At 36.5% G+C, this 20,766-nt stretch overlaps 2 protein-coding genes across 2 annotated transcripts; one reads left to right on the plus strand and one right to left on the minus strand.

Moving 5' to 3' along the window:
- Positions 1–113: 113 nt before the first annotated feature.
- On the minus strand, positions 114–5,560 carry zgc:113223 (uncharacterized protein LOC541424 homolog). The gene is made up of 8 exons (XM_067388528.1): positions 5,489–5,560; positions 5,163–5,220; positions 3,451–3,575; positions 3,225–3,299; positions 3,018–3,113; positions 2,512–2,640; positions 1,616–1,777; positions 114–231 (listed from the first exon to the last, which is right to left on the minus strand). The coding sequence occupies exons 1-8, from the start codon at positions 5,558–5,560 to the stop codon at positions 121–123; spliced, it is 828 nt and encodes a 275-aa protein (XP_067244629.1). The 3' UTR covers positions 114–120.
- A 654-nt stretch (positions 5,561–6,214) lies between these two features.
- On the plus strand, positions 6,215–19,995 carry reep6 (receptor accessory protein 6). The gene is made up of 7 exons (XM_067387417.1): positions 6,215–6,419; positions 7,453–7,546; positions 7,708–7,846; positions 13,126–13,294; positions 19,577–19,653; positions 19,775–19,798; positions 19,886–19,995. Exons 1-6 carry the CDS (start codon positions 6,293–6,295, stop codon positions 19,793–19,795), a joined length of 627 nt encoding a protein of 208 aa, XP_067243518.1. The 5' UTR covers positions 6,215–6,292; the 3' UTR covers positions 19,796–19,798; positions 19,886–19,995.
- The last annotated feature ends 771 nt before the right edge of the window (positions 19,996–20,766 follow it).

The raw sequence follows: 20,766 nt of genomic DNA on the forward strand, positions 1-20,766 counted from the left end.
AGGTAATTATCACATTCTTTGCATCTAACTTGTAACGTGTTATAACTTGTTTATTTCAATGGCTCTGCATCATTAAATTCCAATGCAAGCATGTGGTGAAAAGTGGTCGTACAAAACCAGTCAAGGCTTTCTGTTGCAACAAAGGTTTTGGGTCCTTTTAGAATTCCCATTCTGCTGTTGAACGGTTCTGATTTGACAGAGCTGTACTGAAGCGAGGGACATCATACATATCTGAAGAACAGACAAATCATTTATCATCCTCAATGCAAAGAGCTTGTTCGTTTTGTCTTTCTGCACATGCATTTAGTGTATCCTACCCACAGGTTATCAGCTATAAGTCAGAGATAATGTTTCTATGGTTGTATTGTAGTGGCTCAATATGGGTTTTACTGTGATGTGACTTTGGGTGGCTACTCATGTGTAATTAATTAATTAATTGTAATACGTTTAAGAGAGTCCTGAGTCCTGTATGAAGAGATCAATTTATTTTTTAACTGAAATAACATTTATACATACAGTGGGATCCAAAAGATTTTTTCTATTTTGCAGATTTTTTTAAAATGGTTACATGATTTTTTGGATTTTTTGACATGTCCTCCTTTTGCTGGACTGACAGCAGGCACTCAAGCTATATGTACCCCACAATTTGGGGAAAAAACTGATCCAAATCATCCTGATTTTATGAATGTTCTAAGAAGCATCAATGGAAGCATGCAAATCTGACTTTTTGTAATGAGGGAATAGATTTTTGGGTCCACTGTATTCTTTGTAGTTTTTAATTCCATAACATATCTAGAAGGGGGAAAAATAATAATGATATCTATACAATCTATATTTTAAAAATAAGAATTTGTTTCTGTGTAATTTCTTTGTGTGAGGGAATTAAATATAGTAAATTAATAGTTATATGTTAGAAATTAAATGTTATATAATATTGATCAAATTTGCTATTGATGATTTATTTGCTATTTATTGTTAAAAATAAATAACAGTAGTAGATTTACCATCTATATGTTTTGCTGAAATTTATTCTCCCACTTACAATCTCTCCTTAATATATTTAGAAAATTAATGATGTGCTATAACTCAACATTGGAAATAAATGGAACAAATTAAATTACACAGTGCCATGTTATAGATATGTACAAACTAATATAAACTATAAATCAACGGAGAGCCTACATCTACTCACCAACGTGTGGAAGAACTTCATCCTCCACTCATTCAATGTGGCATATTTCTATTTATCTATGGATCTACTGAATAGGCTTTGACTTGTTTTTTTAACCAAGTTTGAAAGATTCTCTCCAGCTGTCTGTGTACAGAATATATGTATTTAAGTCTGTCTTTATACCTTTGACGTTGACCATAAGCAGATACTGAAAACTAACTAGTTGAAAAGGAACAACAGTGCATTGTAACTGCTTTTAGATTATACAATTTAAGTATGTTTATTTACAGTACATTTTTGAGGAGGCAGAAATTCCATTGCCTGCCCTAAACAAGACGCAACAAGACCTGATTTCATGAATTGAAAAATTACCAAAAGCCTACATTTAAATAGTGTTGAAAGGACTTTCTGTAAGAAAAAATAAATGTGTGGTGTGCACCTCACCTCAAGGAACAGTAGGACGAGGGTCATCCCTCCGACCAGCAGAAGGTTCTGTTTTCCCCACCAGACAATCTCATCTAGACAACCAGTGGTGTAGATGAGCCGACTGGCCGCACTTTTCTTCATCTTCTGGGTCTCATAGCCGCACATAGAGTTGAACACAGTCTACACATAAATGAATAAATAGTGTAGAAAGCAGACAGCTTTTCAATTATTTGTCTAATTTATTAAAAATGATTACAAATGAATTACACTACACTGGGCAGTCCTGCATGAAATCTCATTGCTTCTGCTCCACATAACTGTATATTAAATACAAAATATGCTTTTTGATTTACTGTGCTACTAATAATGCGGTAACACTTTACAATAAGGTTCCATTCGTTAACTACATTAGTAACATGAACTAACAATGAACAATACTTCTACAGCAATTATTAATTTTAGTAAATGTTCATTTCAATGTTTACTAATACATTTTTAAAATCAAAAGTGTATCCATTAATATTAATGTACCTAAGCTGACATGAACTAACGATGAACAGTTGTATTTTTATTAACAAAGATGTAGCAAGTATAAAGCTTATTGTTACATAAAGTTAGTTAATGCATTAACCAATGTCAACCTTATTAAGTGTTACCAATAATTCAGGATGCAAATATATGTACAAAAGAAGACCAATCAAAATTCAGAATGCAAATTTTCAATTGACATCACAGCTGTTCATTTTATTTTAAATACTGAACATTTTTGTATTGGTCAAAGGGATATTTTCAAGCAAGTGTTTATAGTTTCATAAGTAAAAAAAAAAAGCATTTACTAAAAACAAAAATGGATCTAAACAAAAATAGACACCAAAGACCTCTACATTAAACGTTTCAGGATTTGACAATCTGACCTCATTCTTCAGCCTTATACAGCAGGAAAAGGGCACTCCGTAGGCCTCCAGACTGGGATTTTGGTCTGATGAGTTGAAGTACATGTTTTTAGACCAGTCTAAAAAGGAATCCACCCCACAGCACTGGAACTACAGGACAGAGAGAGATCAAGTGTGTTATCTTTGACCTCTGCCATTTCATGCACCCAGTCTATTATGTTTAAGTACATAAACTACCGTTCAAAAGCTTGGTGTTAGTATTTTTTTTAGGAGTGTAAAGACAAAATGTTAGAAAAGATTGTTGAAAATGTTTTCTGAAGGATGCTGAAAATTCCGCTTTGCCATCACAGGAACAAATTAGGTTTTAAAATATATTACAATGGAAATTGTAACAATATTTCACAATATTACTGTTTTTTTTTTTTTTTTTTTTTACAAATAAATGCAGCCTTGATGAGCAAGAGGCTTCTTTCATAAAAAAATCTTAACTTTTGAACAGTAGTGTACATGAAATCAAGTTCTTTTACCTTTTTCTGTACAAAATCAATAACATTTTCCAAGTCCTGGTCATCACGATAGCGCACAATCGCCTTCATCATCAGCTGCTCTGTCCTCTCTTGAATCTACCAAAAAGTTTTGAAAGTAATCCTTGTAAACATCATTTAATTTCTCCAAGAAGGGATTTGGTCCAAATATAAAGGTTTTTTTTGCTTGTACCTGTGTGAATTATTTACCTTTTCAGAGAACAAAAGGCTCAAAACAGCAGCTGTTACTTGCAGCAGCAGAATGACCAGCAAAATTCCTACAAACTGGACAAATATGATTTATTTGTAAAAAAAAAAAAAAAAAAAAATCTATCAACTCTTAACAATGTATATTTAGAAATATTTAAATTATTTTTCCATAGCTACTGAGATATAGCCTTTGTGACAACTTCCTCATGTGAGAACTGAGTCTGACCATGTTGAGCAGCAAGGAGATGTTGCGCAGAGCTCCGAAACAGCCAAAGAAAGTGATGGTGAACATGAGAGAACCCACAATGATCAACAACAGCGCTGGATCTGCCATCAGTGTGTCCACTGCATCTGTTAAGCATTCGTAAAGAAATATAAAGTAACAAAATGTAAATGTACATGGTAGTTGACATACACTACTGTGCAAAAGTCTTAGGCACAAAAAAAAAAAAGGTTTTAAGCCAGTTATTTATATCTTTTTCTGTATCAGTAGTGAAGTTTATATTTCTAAATATTCATTTTGGCATTAATTGTGATAGGCATGTTAGTATTCAGAAATCTCACTGGATTAAGACTTTTCCACCTTAAAAATAAATAATGTAATTTAATACAATAGTGCAATATGTAAGATTTTTGCAGTAGAATATCCAAAAAACTACTAGGCCAGTGTTATATATTTTGTTCACGTGAGTACTTACAATATTCCAAATGTTTCCAACTACAACTACTTTGTAAATCGTGAGAAAGTTGCAATTTTAACTAAGGCTCCGGGACGTGTGAGGAGTCGCCTGTCAATTGCGTCATACCCGCGTTACCCTCGGTTTCCGGTTTTATTTTGTAGAAACCATGGAAACACCAAAGACGCTTTAATATATTACATGTTTTAATAGACAAGGGAACAACTGTTTTTTTTTTTTTTTTTTTTTACATTTATAGACAGAAAACTAATTATTGTTATATAGCTCAAATCGTTTAGTCTTATTGTTTAAATCTAATTTTCTAGATTTTTTGCAAGTACTATGTTTTACCATGCCTCAGAGAAAACACTATTTTGTGAAGTAACTAACGCAGCATAATCAGATGCAGCTTTATTTTTAGTAACAGTAACACAGCATTTTCTCCATCATTCAATACATTTTAAAATTAATTGCATGCAATTTATCAACACAAGCCATCCAGCATTTAATATGATATTCTAGCAGTACGTCTCAAACAAGTGTCTCGCAGCAGCCGCCGAGCGAACGCAAAGAGTAACGTTATAACATAATTTTCAACACTCAAATGTATCTAATAAGATAAACAGAGCTGCGTTACCTCATACTCATGACCAGAAAAGCGGAAGCAGAGTCGGCGACTGTGGAATAATAAAAGTTCCGCTGCTCTTGAGGTGTGTGTTGCACAATCGCTCCAGCGGCCTCGTTCAGCTCCCTCAACACTCGGTCCTGCTCTGCTTCATACTACAATAACGTTAATAATCGCATCCATGAACATGATTTCTTCCTAAGTCCTATCCCTATTCTTCTGCACTGTCGGTTGAGGTAAAGACCACATGTCCCAAGATTCCACACTCAATTTTGGCGTCATCAAGCTACGCCTTTGTTTTGCATAGGCCTCTAGCGACCTCTAGCGAACAGAAATCCTACATACTGCACCTTTAATTGAAAGTGGTTGGGCAATATGCAAAAAATTACAGTTAAAAATATAAATATTCCATTTAGTCTCAATTAATATGCCACTGTGGTCATGAAAACTATAATATTTATGCAACAGTTGGAAATATGGATCTACACTTGTTGGCATTTTATTTAGGCTACATTAAATACTGACACGGTAAGCATCATTTAATGTAATATTTGTGAAAATGTTGCCATTTATAATCGTTTGCAAGCTTCTTTTATAACAGGAGATGAATGGATATGGTGAATGCTGCTTAAATACCTGACTCTTTGGCAACTTTGGCATAGATTCCAACAGCAATTAGGACAGCACTGAACACCTTTAACACAACAAAACTCATACATTTAAAATATCTGCAATGCAAACACAATTCCATAAGTATAAAACGAAGCCAAACACAGGATTTGGACAAATTTGATCAACAACATGCAGTAAGCACACAGTTAAAATATAATTCAATATGCATATGTTTCACATAGATGTAAGCAATAATAATAACCTCCTTGTCAGCATATAAACAACACTATAGCTGGCATGTTCGCTCAATAAATCAACAGAAATACATTGATTCCAAGGCATGCTCTTACCCAAAAGATGTAGCAACACACAAATAAAGTGTATTTCACGGCTCTGAATGATTTCTTCCTTGTGGTGTTCATTTTATCTCTGTGTCACTGAAAAGCAAAGGCAGCTTTTACTCTCCCGCGGTGGCATTAGTGCGTTAGGTTATATCACCCTGGTTTCACCATAACGACGTGTTAGTGCTTGTCAGCTCAAGGTATTCACATACCTGTCTGTCTGTCTATGCTTTTCCAGTACAAGATTTTTGTGTTGCAGAACTAACTGACACAATGCCAGGTGAGCAGCGACCCCTAGCGGTTACATAACCATGCAGTGGCCAAAAAAAAAAAACGTAAACATTAGCTCTTAATAGCATATTCATTTTTTTCCCCCAAACTTTCACACAGATATCATATTCTAAATTAATTTTAGTTAAATTTTAAAAGATACCCCTGTCTTGTTATGATGTATCACATGTAATTGCTGCCTTCATGTGCTATCGGAAATTTGATAATTCACCCTTCTGAAGTCGTAATAACGAGCTCGTCGTATTCTAGTTTCAAAATGGGAGAGCGTTCATGTGCAATTTTTACCTAGAAAACTTGCATTTACGATAATTCCGAGAGCACGTGAAGGCAGCATTAGTCTCCCTGCTGTCAGTCAGGAGTCTTGATCCTCCCCACAGACACGTCACTAGTCTGACAGTCTGACAGTAAGCGGATTGAATCTTTTCAGTCAGCGAAACTACCGAAAGAAGACACAACCATCCATGTTATCAATAATACACCTGCATTTAATTGCATAACGTTACGCTTTCCTATTATTCCACGATGTTTGCCATATTTACTAAGATAAAGGACCGCATTGAGGCTTTTTTGAACGAGAAGAATTTAGTCACTGACTGTCTTAATAAAATCGAAGAAAAAACAGGCATCAAGAAACGTTACTTAGTGCTCGGTAAGTCCTAATTTTATCTAAAGTATGTTTCTTGTTTAATATAAAGTGTTTTGTGCAATATAGAGTGACGGGGCAATAGGCTACTAATAGTGATGTAACAGATGGACACGGGTCAGTTGAAGCTGCGCTGTTGGCGTGTAAAATGACAAAAAGCCAAAAATGCTAAGAGAAATTAAAGGCTAAAACAATTCAGTTGGTTTGAACAACTTCAATAATAAATAGCATATGTCACCTATATTTTATAATAGATCACACACAATGTGTGATAAAATATTTAAGGGCATACACGCACTTATGGCAGTTGTTTCCTTTTGTTTTAATTGTAAGAAAACTTTTTGTATATATATGAAGACTTAAGATGCAAAAGCCTCTAAGTGTCATCTGAAATTTTCTTCTAAAATGAGAATTTTTATCAAGCTTGTATGTTTATTTTCAGTTATCTCACTTTAATGGAAATGAAAAGGACCTATTAATTGCCATTAAAGTGGAATTACTAAACCTAAACATACAAGCTTGATAAAAATGCTTAAGTTAGAAGAACATTTCAGACGGCACTTAGAGGCTTTTGCATCTGAAGTCTTCATATATATATATATATATATATATATATATATATATATATATATATATATATATATATATATATTAAAAAACATTATTTATTTTTGTAATTTTTCTAAATGAGAACTTCCCCAAATGGAGATTTTGTATGACGTTTCTAGCTAAAGTCTGTGGACATTTTTCTTCTTTAAGTATGTACACCTTCCTTAACCACACAGGAGGCTATACTGGGAATTCACCTTCATCCCTCAACATCTAAATCGATCATAAAGCTGTTATGTATAATGGTTTTGTTCCAAAAGCTGTCTATGTTAAAACATTGCGTTAAAGATTACATTTGAGGCCTCATTCAAACACAATTGCCCCTGAATAGTGACTTAATTACAGTAATGTTACTTGTGATTCTGCAGTTTATACATCGTTCAGTTGTTTCAGTTGTTCAGTGGACGTTTTATGATTTTTCTCTCAACAGGTGCTGCAGGTGTGACTGGAGCATATTTATTATTTGGATATGGCGCTTCTCTGCTCTGTAATCTGATTGGTTTTGTTTATCCCGCATATTTCTCGTGAGTTCTGCCCTTTTAAGTTTTTTCACAAATCAATAGTTGTCTTGACCTAAACTGATTGTTTTATTATGTTTTTGAGTGTGGCTGTATTTGAGTTTGGTTGCAGTAAACTTGTCTTAACTGGCATATGTTTAAAATTCCTTTTCCATTTACATTTTTAGTATCAAAGCCATAGAAAGTCCTGGTAAGGAAGATGACACACAGTGGCTGACGTATTGGGTAATCTATGGCTTCTTCAGTGTGGGTGAATTCTTCTCTGACATATTTCTCCACTGGTTTCCTTTCTACTATGTATGTAAGGTAGGTAGAACAATGCCAGATGCTTTCTCTGACTAATATCCGATTTAAGAGGATCAGTTATTACCAGCTTCCTTCTGCTAATTGGCACGAAGACTTCTGCCTTCCTTTGCCATGCCCCATATAAGAGGTTAAATAGTTGTTTGGCAAGAAGTTTAATTTAGAACAGCTGTGTCTTTAGACATTGGCCAGTTTGGTCAAGTGCATACGATTTTATAAGTTTTAACATTGTTTTTATCATCAATCAAATATAGATGCACTTTTTTTTTTTGTCTTTTTAAAACTTTTTAGTGGAATTATCTGTTATAGTTATTGTTAAGGTCCATTCACACCAAGGAAAATAAAATAAAAAAATAAAAATCTTTCTAAATATAAAAGAATATCAAAGTTCAAACCGCAACTATAACGATAATGGCACAGAGAAACAATATCATTGGAATCACTTTCAGAATGATTTTTTTCCCTGTTGATGAAAGATAAAAGCAGCTGATGGCATAACTAATGATCCCACACTCTTAAACCAATGCACACACACGTTTGTTTTTTTTTAATTGTGGGACATTCCATAGGCGTAATGGTTTTTATACATGAACATGATTTCTTCCTAAGTCCTATCCCTATTCTTTTGCACCGTCAGTTGAGGTAAAGACCACATGTCCCAAGATTCCGTGCTCAATTTTGGCGTCATCAAGCTACGCCTTTGTTTTGCATAGGCCTCTAGCGGACAGAAATCCTACATACTGCACCTTTAATTGAAAGTGGTTGGGCAATATGCAACAAATTACAGTTAAAAATATAAATATTCCATTTAGTCTCGATTAATATGCCACTGTGGTCATGAAAACTATAATATTTATGCAACAGTTGGAAATATGGATCTAAACTTGTTGGCATTGTATTTAGGCTACATCAAATACTGATATGGTAAGCATCATTTAATGTAATATTTGTGAAAATGTTGCCATTTATAATCGTTTGCAAGCTTCTTTTATAACAGGAGATGAATGGATATGGTGAATGCTGTTTAAATACCTGACTCTTTGGCAACTTTGGCATAGATTCCAACAGATAAGGTCCATTCACACCAAGGAAAATAAAATAAAAAAATAAAAATCTTTCTAAATGTAAAAGAATATCAGAGTCCACACCGCAACTATAACGATAATGGCACAGAGAAAGAATATCATTGGAATCACTTTCAGAATGATTTTTTTCCCTGTTGATGAAAGATAAAAGCAGCTGATGACATAACTAATGACCCCACACTCTTAAACCAATGCACACACACGTTTGTTTGTTTTTTATTGTGGGACATTCCATAGGCGTAATGGTTTTTATACTGTATAAACCGTATTTTCTATCGCCCTACAAAATTATATTACACAAATCTTAAACTTGTGTTTATGTGTTCTTAAAGTTGTTTTCCTTGGATTAATTACTCTGTACTTTGTACTTTCTTACATTTTCTGCTCATATTTTACTCTTTTGTATGCTTGTGCTGTTTTTCTCTTTGCTCTTCTTTCCCCGTTCTGCTCTTGCTTTTCCAAATTTCATGTAAATTAGAGCGGGCTTAAGCATTACCATTGGTCCACTAGTTCTAGATTGATAGCTCCTCCTCTAGCCAATCAATCGAAAAGAGGGAGATGACATCACTTCAAAGCGACTCATGGCTACTGATGCTCACAATTCACTTCAATTCAATTCACATTTATTTGTATAGCGCTTTTCACAATACATATCGTTTCAAAGCAGCTTTACAGAGAATGTATGTCAAAATAACAATATTAGAAGAATGCAGTTAGCAAATAATGTAATAATTTGTGCAATTAATTTACAAATACTGTTAGCATTTAATTTTAAGGTAGAAGCAATGAGCTCCTGGAAAAATGAAATACATCAACAATAATTAGGATATATAGAAATTTGGGAATGTGCATGGTGCTCACACTCATACAGGGGAAGATAACAGTTTAATTTGAAACTTTACAAGGACTCTGAAGTTGTAAAGTCATCTGAACTATGGAAAAATAATTTATCTTTTTGAGGTACATGAGATACTCTTTTTAATGTGCACTGTTTTTATGAATTGTAATCTTTATGTTCATAATATATGGTATTTGGTGTTAAAATATTACTTGGCTCATGAATGACATGACACTGTGTGCTCTGTGTGCTCCTTCTATATATTAGTATTGTCCTCCTCAGCTTGTGGAAAAGCTGCTTGTGATGAACTTTGATTCATCATGTGACTCTCATCACCACTGTGTTTGGTGACTGTCAGTGTATTATAAAGATACAAAACAGATATTAGTACTTCATTAGGTTGGTAAATTAACATTATATCAGTTAATGAAATATGTTATTTTACCGTAAATTTTACTGGGATTTTTTTTTACAGTGTAATGAAATCCAATGTTAAATATACATATTTAAAATGTAAAATTCACATGTTACTCCGTAAGTATGTTTATGGTTTGATGTCATTTTTACAGTATTGTTCTGGTAACCACAGCTGCCGGTATTTTTCCGTAGAAACAACAGGATTTTTTTTACAGTGTACTTCTTAATTGTTGTTGTTAAACGATCATAGGTAACCTAGTAAATTAATTCTAAAATCGAATGAATAATTTCTGCATTGACTATGATAGTGTTACAGAGAAGATAGTTACAGAAACCAGGTGGATTTGATATGCAGTGATTTATTCACATACTTATTGTGTTTATTTACATAACATGATTGTATAATACTATAAGATTAATGTCTTAAATATAGCTTTAAAAACAAAATTATAGATCAGGGATACACAAAATCAGTCCCGGAGTGCCGCTGTCCTGCAGAGTTTAGCTCCAACCCCGATAAAAAAAAATAAATAAATAAAAGATTTAAAAAACTCAATCATCTATAGTATTAATAATTCTGAAGGCACTGATTAGCTGGTTAAGGTGTGTTTGATTAGGGCTGAAGCTAAACTCTGCACTCCAAGACCGATAATGCCCATCCATGTTATAGAAATATGAAGTTAAATGGCCAGTAGGTCGCGGCAAATTACTGTCTTTACGAGTGAGTCATTCGTTCAAACGTCTCGTTCAGATCGGGAATTCAGTTACAAAACACTGCTGTGTTGCTCAAAGACGAGCGAGGCTGTTCTGCTGTGGCTTTGTGATAGGCTATTGCTTAACTTTATAAGTTTATAATCTCAGTGCTAAAATGTGATAAAATTCATAAACCAACACCCTTGTCAATTACATACTGTACATGGAAGACAAAATCTATATATCTGTTTACAGGAAAACAATACATGACAAAATATGCAAGCACTTTACAATTACGAGCAATATATAATGATATAAACAATTGTGATGGCATATCTTACTTTAACTGTCATTCACAAGCAAATATATTAGTAAGATAAGCTTCATATGTTATATTCTCTTGTGCAAAAGACAGGAATTGAAGAGACAACAAGCAAGCACATATTATTATTATTATTATTATTGTATGAATACTAACTGTAATATAACAGATATAGACGAGTCAGGCACACATAAGCATGACATTGGGAGGCCGCTTTATAGTGGCAATTGCGTTTCGCGGTGCTAGGTCCAGTGGTAGGTGCATTAAAGGTGAATATAACAGTGATAGATCGTCAGACAGGCACAGCTGTGACAGGTTGTCGTTAGGATGGTGAATTTAACAATAAAAGATTGTCCAGGTAGACGTATATGCCAGTGACAGGTTGAGTTGCAGGTATATACAGTATAACGTGTCCTGCCACAGAAAGATTTTATGCAAGCTCGGAAATTGCCAGCTGTGACAGTTATCTTCCCCTGTATGAGTGTGAGCATCAGTAGCCATGAGTCGCATTGAAGTGATGTCATCTCCCTCTTTTCGATTGATTGGCTAGAGGAGGAGCTATCAATCTAGAACTAGTGGACCAATGGTGATGCTTAAGCCCGCCCTAATTTACATGAAACTCAAACTGCAACATTTGGAAAAGCAAGAGCAGAACGTAGAAAGAAGAGCAAAGAGAAAAATAGCACAAGCATACAAAAGAGTAAAATATGAGCAGAAAATGTAAGAGAGCACAAAGTAGAGTAATAAAACCAAGGAAAACAACTTTTAAGAACACATAAACACAAGTTTAATAATTGTTCAGTACAATTTTTAATGTGTTTAAAGTTTTGTTTCATGCTTGTTCATTTTTTTAATTCGCTTTTAATTTTTCTATTCACGCTTATTATATTTTGATACGTGGTAATGTTCTTTGCTATTCTGATCATTTTGCATTATTGTTTCAGGTTGTGTAATATATTTTTACATGTGTTTTGAAATTTTTGTTTCATGCTTATAATTTTTTGATCCTTGACTGCAATACTATGGGTGGGAATTTAATCCCATAATTTACAACATGGTATAATAAATGATCTGTATTTTGAGATGATACTTCACAGACACATACTGGGGACACCCAAGGCTTATATATTCATCTTGTAAAAAGGGGCATAATAGGTCCCCTTTAAAGAATATTTTACCAGTATATAAAAAATAATAAAATAACACTGGTTACAGCTGATAAGTTGTTCAATGTTTATGTACGCATGTATTTGTACACTAAATCACTAAATTTTAATTTGTACAAACAACTCACTGAAGATGATTGTGTGTATATATATATATATATATATATATATATATATATATATATATATATATATATATATACCTAATTAAAAATAAAATAATATAATAAATACACACATACACACACACACACACACATATATATATATATATATATATATATATATATATATATATATATATATATATATATATATATATATATATGTATATATGTATGTGTGTGTGTGTGTGTGTATTTATTATATTATTTTATTTTAATTAGCTTGTTTATTTTATAATGTGAACATAAATGTTTTTTTTTTACTTGCTTAAATGCAAATATGGGTTTATAAAATATTTTTTAAGTGAACATTGTCACGTTTGCTGTATGTTTGTGTTTTTTCATGAGTTATTTCCAGATAACCTGAAGAAGTGTAATTTTGATATCATTATTAAACAAAAATGCTCGCAACTGGATCCAGCACTTTTATTTAACTACTCTTACCCTTTGTTTAACCCCTTGCTGACAAGCATACTAAGACTCTAAAATGTAAACTGTAAAAAAAATACATCATTTAATACATCATTTAGCCAGTCTAATTTAGATTGATTTTCTGATTTTCTGGTTTCAATATTTCATGTCTTTGTTGATGTTTAGTGCCTGTTCCTGTTATGGTGCATGGCTCCGGTCTCCTGGAATGGTTCTCAGATTCTGTACAGCCGTGTGGTGCGGCCACTTTTCCTGAAGCATGAAGCCACAGTAGACGGGATGGTCAACGATATAAGCGGGAAGGCCATGACAGCAGCTGAGAATGTCACTAGAGAGGGTATACAACATAAGACTGTCAGGTTTTTGAGTTGTTTCAAAACACCATTAAATTCCATAATTTTTATAAAAGGAAAGACATCTAAAGCTTGAAGTATACTTCAGTTTGCTAGGGTATGGGTGCTGTATGTGATGTAAATTTCATCTTCAGCACTGTACACACGTACTGTACTTGTGCATCCAGATTTTTTAACCATGCATACTTTGTACACAAGCACTTTAATTTTTTCTGTAATAATTAGTAGTGTTTTAGTCAAGACCACCTAAACCAAGATCAAGACTTTGAGGAGCTGAGATCAAGACAAGACCAAGACCAGACCATATTCGTGAAAACGTACTCGGTTACTAACGTAACCCCGGTTCCCTGAGATACGGAACGAGTACTGCGTATGGGGAAAGGTCTCCTTTTTCCCCGTTACTGAAGCCTTTTTCAATAACGCAGTGTAACTGCATCGTCATTGGTTCACTCATAGACAAGTTGTTGAACCAATGACGGCGCGGCATAGCTGCGCGACCTATGGCGACAGAGCGCGCGAATATTCCCGCCGAAATGGGCGGGGTTTAGGGCTATATAAGCGGGCGTTTCGCCATGCTTATATGAATGATTTCAGGTCATTCGACTGAAGCAACGACACTGAAGCCGCAGCCTCGTGGCACGGCAAGTAACGCAGTACTCGTTCCGTATCTCAGGGAACCGAGGTTACGTTAGTAACCGAGTACGTTCCCTTTCGATACTTCACTCGTACTGTGTATGGGGAACGAATTCAACCGCGCCGTGCCACGGCAGGGAACGACTGGACTTGTCTTGGGCACCGTGAGGGAACCAGAGGACAAGTGAGAAGGCCGGAGCCGTCGAACCCTCGTTACACTACAAAAAGTGAGTTAACTCCCAGAGTGGCATGAAGCGGAGCTCGATAGAGGCCGCTGGATCATACCGAGAGGACCCGAGCTTGTAAGGTCGGAACGTCCAAATGATAAAATCTGACAAAAGTAGACGGCGAGGACCAGCCGGCCGCCTCACAGATGTCTTTAATCGAAACTCCACTAGACCAGGCCCAAGAGGAAGCCATTCCTCTAGTAGAGTGAGCTCTAACTCTTATGGGGCAGTCGAGGCCCATAGAGGTGTAACAAAGAGCAATAGCGTCGACTATCCAATGCGAAAGACGTTGCTTTGAGACCGAAGACCCCTTGGTGCGGCCACCAAAGCAGATAAAGAGCTGATCAGATTGCCGAAAAGGCTGTGATCGATCAACGTAGGTCCTTAATGCCCTGACAGGGCAGAGTAGTTCCAACTCTCGCTCGTCCGACGAGGGAGGAAGCGCTGAGAGGGAAATAACCTGTGCTCTGAATGGAGTCGAGAGCACCTTAGGGACGTAGCCATGCCTAGGTTTCAAAACGACTTTGGAGTCGTTGGGCCCGAACTCAAGGCATGCAGGGCTCACGGAGAGGGCCTGCAAGTCACCAACTCGCTTAACTGATGCTAATGCAAGTAGCAGAGCGGTTTTGAGCGTCAGGGGCCTGAGGTCAGCTGAACGCAGTGGCTCAAAGGGAGGCCCCTTAAGAGCTCTGAGGACCAAGGAGAGGTCCCAGGTGGGAACAGTGAGAGGACGAGGAGGATTTAACCTCTCAAGAAACGCACCACGAGGTTGTTTCGTCCCACTGGCCAGCTATAGGAGCGTGAAACGCTGCAATGGCTGCTACGTAAACTTTGAGCGTTGAAGGGGTGCGACCCAGATTCAAACGCTCCTGGAGAAAAGACAGTATCGGGGATACGTCACACTCCACTGGGTCTATGTTGCGTGTAAAACACCAGTCAACAAAGACCGACCATTTCTGGGCGTAGAGGCGTCTTGTGGACGGAGCTCTCGCCTGAGAAATGGTATTCAGCACGTCCCCGGGGAGGTTGGCAGGCTCCCGTTGAGGGACCAGAGGTGCAGAGCCCAGAGTTCTGGCTGGGGATGCCAAATTGTCCTGTTCGCCTGACAGAAGAGGTCCCGTCTCAGGGGGATCGGCCACAGAACTTTTGTGGAAAACCTGAACAGCTCTGAGGACCAAACTTGGCTCCTCCAGAGCGGGGCCACCAGGAGGACTCTGTGCTTGTCTTCCCTGATTCGTCTGATGACCTGTGGGATCAGAGCGATCGGGGGAAAAGCGTAAAGGAGGGTGCTGGGCCAGACATGGGCCAGCGCATCTTCCTCCTTCGAGAAATAAATTGGGCAGTGAGAGTTGCCTTCTGAAGCGAAGAGGTCTACCTCTGCCTTCCCGAAGAACTCCCAGATCATGAGAACCGTCTGGGGGTGGAGCATCCACTCGTCTGAGGGGACATTGCTCCGAGATAGCATGTCTGGTCCCAAGTTTGTTCTCCCGGGTATGTGAGTCGCCCTGAGCGACTGAAACCTCGGTGATGCCCATTCCAGAAGACGCTTCGCCAGAGCGCATAAGCGGCTGGACGAAAGACCGCCCTGGTGATTTATGTATGACACCACTGTCATGCTGTCCGACTGGACTAAGACATGGCGCCCTGTCAGGTGTTCCTGGAATGCATGAAGGGCTCGAATCACTGCCAACATCTCGAGGCAGTTGATGTGCAGATGGCATTCCTCGTGAGACCACGAGCCGAAGGCCGGTCTGCCCTCGCAAAGAGCGCCCCAACCTGTGTTGGACGCATCCGTTGAGAGCACCGTCCTTCTGGACATCGCCTGTAGGGGTACTCCTTGGCTGAACCATACAGGGTTCATCCAGGGTTTCAGAGCTGCCAAACAGGCCTGATTGACCCTGAGACGCAGGCGGCCGTGCCGCCAGGCATGAGGAGGGACCCGGAACTTCAACCAGTACTGCAGAGGCCGCATCCGAAGAAGGCCGAGCTGCAGAACCGGGGAGGCGGAAGCCATCAGCCCTAGCATCCTCTGGAAAAACTTCAGAGGGAAATAGGCTCTGTTCCTGACCGATGCCGCGAGCTGCTGAATGGCCAGAGCGCGCTCTGGAGATACTACAGCCGTCATACGGACTGAGTTGAAAACTGCACCCAGGAACGTTATACGCTGGCTGGGGAGCAGTGAGCTCTTGGCAAAGTTGACCCTGAGACCCAGACTCATCCAGAGAACGAAGGAGCTTCGCTTGAAACACCTGGAGAATAGCCATGGCGTGCAGCGCTGAGGCAGCTTGGCCCGCGGACGTATATGCTCTGCCAGCCAGGGCAGAAGTGGTCCCGCATATTCGCGCGCTCTGTCGCCATAGGTCGCGCAGCTATGCCGCGCCGTCATTGGTTCAACAACTTGTCTATGAGTGAACCAATGACGATGCAGTTACACTGCGTTATTGAAAAAGGCTTCAGTAACGGGGAAAAAGGAGACCTTTCCCCATACGCAGTACTCGTTCCGTATCTCAGGGAACAGCTCTTTTGCTCTTACGATAATGCTTAATTATATAATATGTTTTATGATTTCATACAAGTACTTTTTTGCAGGCATTTCATGGCCATTTGTATTAATTTTGGTGACATTTGACACAATCCCTCATTTTTTGATAACAAAAGAAATCAAATTAGAAATTTATTGAAATTATTGATTGTATTTGACAATCACAGATGTTAACAAACAAATCAGAAAATGCACTGCCAATTTAGTAATATCCCCGCAGTTGTGGTCTTGAGACAAAATCCAGAGTCCTCTAAGTCTGAGACCAAGACAAGACCGTATACAGTCAAAATTGTTTTGCAGTTGAAAAAGACAGAACAATGACAAACTACTGATGGCAACAACAACAGACGCCCATGTTGACGAGCACTTGTGTGAGGGGGTAAAATATACCTGCAACTGCAAAAAGGCATTTTTATCAGTCATAACTATTGGAGAAAAATAGCACAGACATGGAAAAGGATGAAAAGTTCTATTACACATGTGTTGAACATTTGTGTTCACACATGCTATCAAATGGAGTATACTTTGAAAGTCTATTCGTTCATGTCAAAACAGGCTAACAATGCCATTTGGCTGTTCACCTAATATTCAAATAAACTGTCAAAAAAATTAAGATGAAAAATATTACATTCTGGTAGTAAATTGGTAGTCAACCAATATTTTATAAAGGTAAATGCTGACACTGTCTTATAAATTACATAACTCAATGACAGCAAATTCAAAATTGCTCAAATGAAACAAATTATGCAATATATAATCTAAATTCACACACATAAAAAATGATTTTTTTATTGAAAGCAATAAACAGATTTTGGAACTGACACAAGGAAACAGTAACACTCCTGTTAATCAGCTAAATGGCATGGTTATTGGCTATTGATCTCTGAAAAATCACAGATATCAGCCATGGGATAATTGTGAAACATTTGCATTTTCCGATTACATCTAATGAAAACTGTCACAATAATGATAAAAAGTAAAATATTACATTCATTGAAACTTAATATAAATTGAAATCAAATATAAACAGCTTTTTTTGCCACTGTTCAGTTGTGATTGGCCAGCATTGTATTTCATAAGATAACATGGATTAATTCTGTGAGGTCACATTTCAGCAAGTAGACAAGTAGACAAGCTGCAGGTTACATTCCAAATATAGAGACGGAGAAATAAACCAATTTAGACGGATCAAACCATCACCCAGACACATTTAATACATTATGTAATATAAACATAATTGTGGAATCATTTTAACAAGCATTACTTTATTATAAATGTTAGAGTAATGGAGCATTATTTATTCACACTGCAAAACTTAGTTTCAGTTCCAATGTAAAGGTGAATTAAAGTCCCCCTGTAGTCAATTATTTGATATCCCTTAAAACTCATCTTTGATCACCAAAATTACATATTAAAAAAAAAATCAAGTGAAAACAAATTCATGCCTTAAAATAGCTTGAATGTAACTCTACACAAGAATCAATGAATATGGAAATTAGCCCCCCCTCCACTTGCTCACACCAGCTCAGAGAGTCTAGTGTTGCTATAGTTGTATAATTGTGTTTTAAATGATTAATTGGTAAAACGCCTTTGCAAAACGTTCTGAATCCACTTGCATTCATTTGGACTGCTCTCTCTCTGAATCACCTGAAGCGATTTCTCAGTAAAACACACAGTATTGAGAGAACAATCAGCCGTTTTCCTCTGTGAACATGCGCCAAATGGATGTATGACAGTGTCATTGCTTTTTGGAGTTCAGATTTAAAAAAAAAACATTCAGATGAAATCCTGCAGACGCCCGTGCCTTTTCCGTCCATGAAATAAATGCACATCATTGAACGAGCGCGGATTTCCAGCGTATTTACTTGAAGTTATCAGGTAGGCTAATATCTACGGTTTGATCCATTCCAGAGGTGGCCAAAATCAGAATTTATAATAAACTGAATAGCTCTCTCAGAACTTGACGTGCTATTCCACACTGACTGAATATACACATGAATCATGGTCACACGCACACGCTCAGAGCAATATTGTTTTAGCTATGTTTTATAGTATTAAAATATTTCAAAGGACAAAAACATGAACTTTATTGGCTTTACTTCAAGTCAGCTGTCACTTTACTTTGGTGTAAGCCCCTATGCGCTCGCACACTTGGCACAGCTTTGCGACGGTTCTGTCATTAATTAATATGAATTAATATAATTAGCCTTTTGCTTGACTACGTTATCAAATAGCTAATAATGTGTTGCTAATGTTACACACACCGTTTCTGTTCTTTATCTCAGAGTCAGACAGCTGCCTTCTAACAATCAGTATCCTTACAAATGCTTTGAACAACTCAGAACATCAGTGGAGAAAGCCATATAGTTCATCATAACATTGTAATAGACTCGCTATATTGATAAATCTACAAAATTTTTCATATCAACAGAAAATTTACTGGGATAACCTGGCTTTTCTTGATACTTTTCTGCTTCAGAGCAGTCATAGTTAATGATATGCTAAAGCCTGCCGGCACATTGTTGTGATTGGTTACAGGGTAGTCTGTGATGTCACAAACACCAACGATTTCAAACCGCGGGTTTTAGACTGTCTTTGGTTTACTGCAGTTTCAAACATAAAATACTCAGCAATGGTGCTGACTTATGAATTTGCACATGGTTTGTCTTAAAGCATATTAAAAACACTACATAGGCATATAAACAACATTAAAAACTTGATTTTCACCACAGGGGGTCTTTAAATGTCAGCCCTGATTGAAGTCAGCTCATTGTTTGCCTAGATGAATATAAATGTTCAATGTTTTCATCATATTTTTTCTCATCTGTTTTCTCTTGTTCTATCCATCAATCTTTTTGTTGCAGTCCTTCACACTCTGGTGAGAAACCGGACTATTAGCCCAGCTGATCCTGAAGCCAAAAGACTGCCCACTTCTGCTCCTGTATGTCATCATATAGCTAATAAACCAACATTTGCCAAAACACAAGTTTTTCCATTCTTTGGTTTTCTACACATTAATCTCTCTCTCTATACACTATCTCATTGCATGTCTCTGTGAATAGACTGAACCCACTGTTGATTAAAAGGTAAGTTTTTATTTTGTGTTTGTTTGTGTGTATGTATGTTTTTTTTTTTTTTTTTTTTTTTAAATATATGTATATTTGTACATACAGAAATACAGATGGTTAGAGTGGTCTGAGGAGACAAATGATGCAAGAGTTGCAGAATCATGTTGAAGACTTGACTTGACAAGACAGCAGTATATAGTCTCAATATAAAGGCCTCAGTATAAATTGTAATTCAACTTCATTTGCATGATTTTCAGGCACTCATTGTCAGGAGTGCTTGGACTTTATAGTTTAATAATCTGGTATATTTCTTTATATTTCTAAACTGTAAATGTCCTGAACACATTTATGTCAGTTATTCTTTGCTCACTGTTCATATACATGTCTACTAAAAGTCTTTGGCAGTTACAGTAAATGTAGAAATGTATACAATTCAACAGAAATGATTGTATTTACAGTAATGTAGCAATAATTTATGTATTTATGGCATTTGTCAGGGATTTTGTATTGTTAATATTATTATATAAAAAAGCAAGTCTTCAAACTTTCAGTAAATTTTATTTTGTATTCTGCATTTGAAAAGACAGAATTGTGGGAATGATTTTTTTTTTTTCTCGTGTACCACTGACTTCAAATTAAAATCTGAAACTGATTGAAATATGTCCAACTAGGTTTTGAGATTAACAGGTTAACTCAAATACTTGTCAAATGTGCAATAATAAAAAAGACATTTTCATTGTCTCCATGCTTATTTTTTTTTCTAAGAAAAAGAAAAAAGCATATTCATATTCAAGCATAAGAAAAAGCATATACAAATAATTATAAGATACTGTGAAATTTTGATTAATAATAAAAAAGATTAAAATTTGTTTAAAATAAAATGTATGATTCATAAAAGCTGCAAATGGAACTATCCAAGTATGCAGAAAATTTTACCATATACATTACATCAAATAATATTTCAAGACAAATAATGATAACTCAAA

Source organism: Chanodichthys erythropterus, chromosome 6 (assembly GCF_024489055.1).
Source record: "Chanodichthys erythropterus isolate Z2021 chromosome 6, ASM2448905v1, whole genome shotgun sequence".
In the NCBI taxonomy this organism is placed as follows: domain Eukaryota; kingdom Metazoa; phylum Chordata; class Actinopteri; order Cypriniformes; family Xenocyprididae; genus Chanodichthys; species Chanodichthys erythropterus.

Bases quoted from the DNA above. Each gene is read 5' to 3' on its own strand.
- reep6 (XM_067387417.1), top strand. From the start codon at position 6,293: ATGTTTGCCATATTTACTAAGATAAAGGACCGCATTGAGGCTTTTTTG. The intron at 7,847-13,125 runs GTAGGTAGAACA...GTTGATGTTTAG, and splicing joins CTTTCTACTATGTATGTAAG to TGCCTGTTCCTGTTATGGTG. The intron at 19,654-19,774 runs GTATGTCATCAT...CTCTGTGAATAG, and splicing joins GACTGCCCACTTCTGCTCCT to ACTGAACCCACTGTTGATTA.
- zgc:113223 (XM_067388528.1), bottom strand. From the start codon at position 5,560: ATGAACACCACAAGGAAGAAATCATTCAGAGCCGTGAAATACACTTTA. The intron at 3,576-5,162 runs GTATTTAAGCAG...AATGCTTAACAG, and splicing joins CAAAGTTGCCAAAGAGTCAG to ATGCAGTGGACACACTGATG. The intron at 232-1,615 runs GTGAGGTGCACA...TCTGTTCTTCAG, and splicing joins TCGTCCTACTGTTCCTTGAG to ATATGTATGATGTCCCTCGC.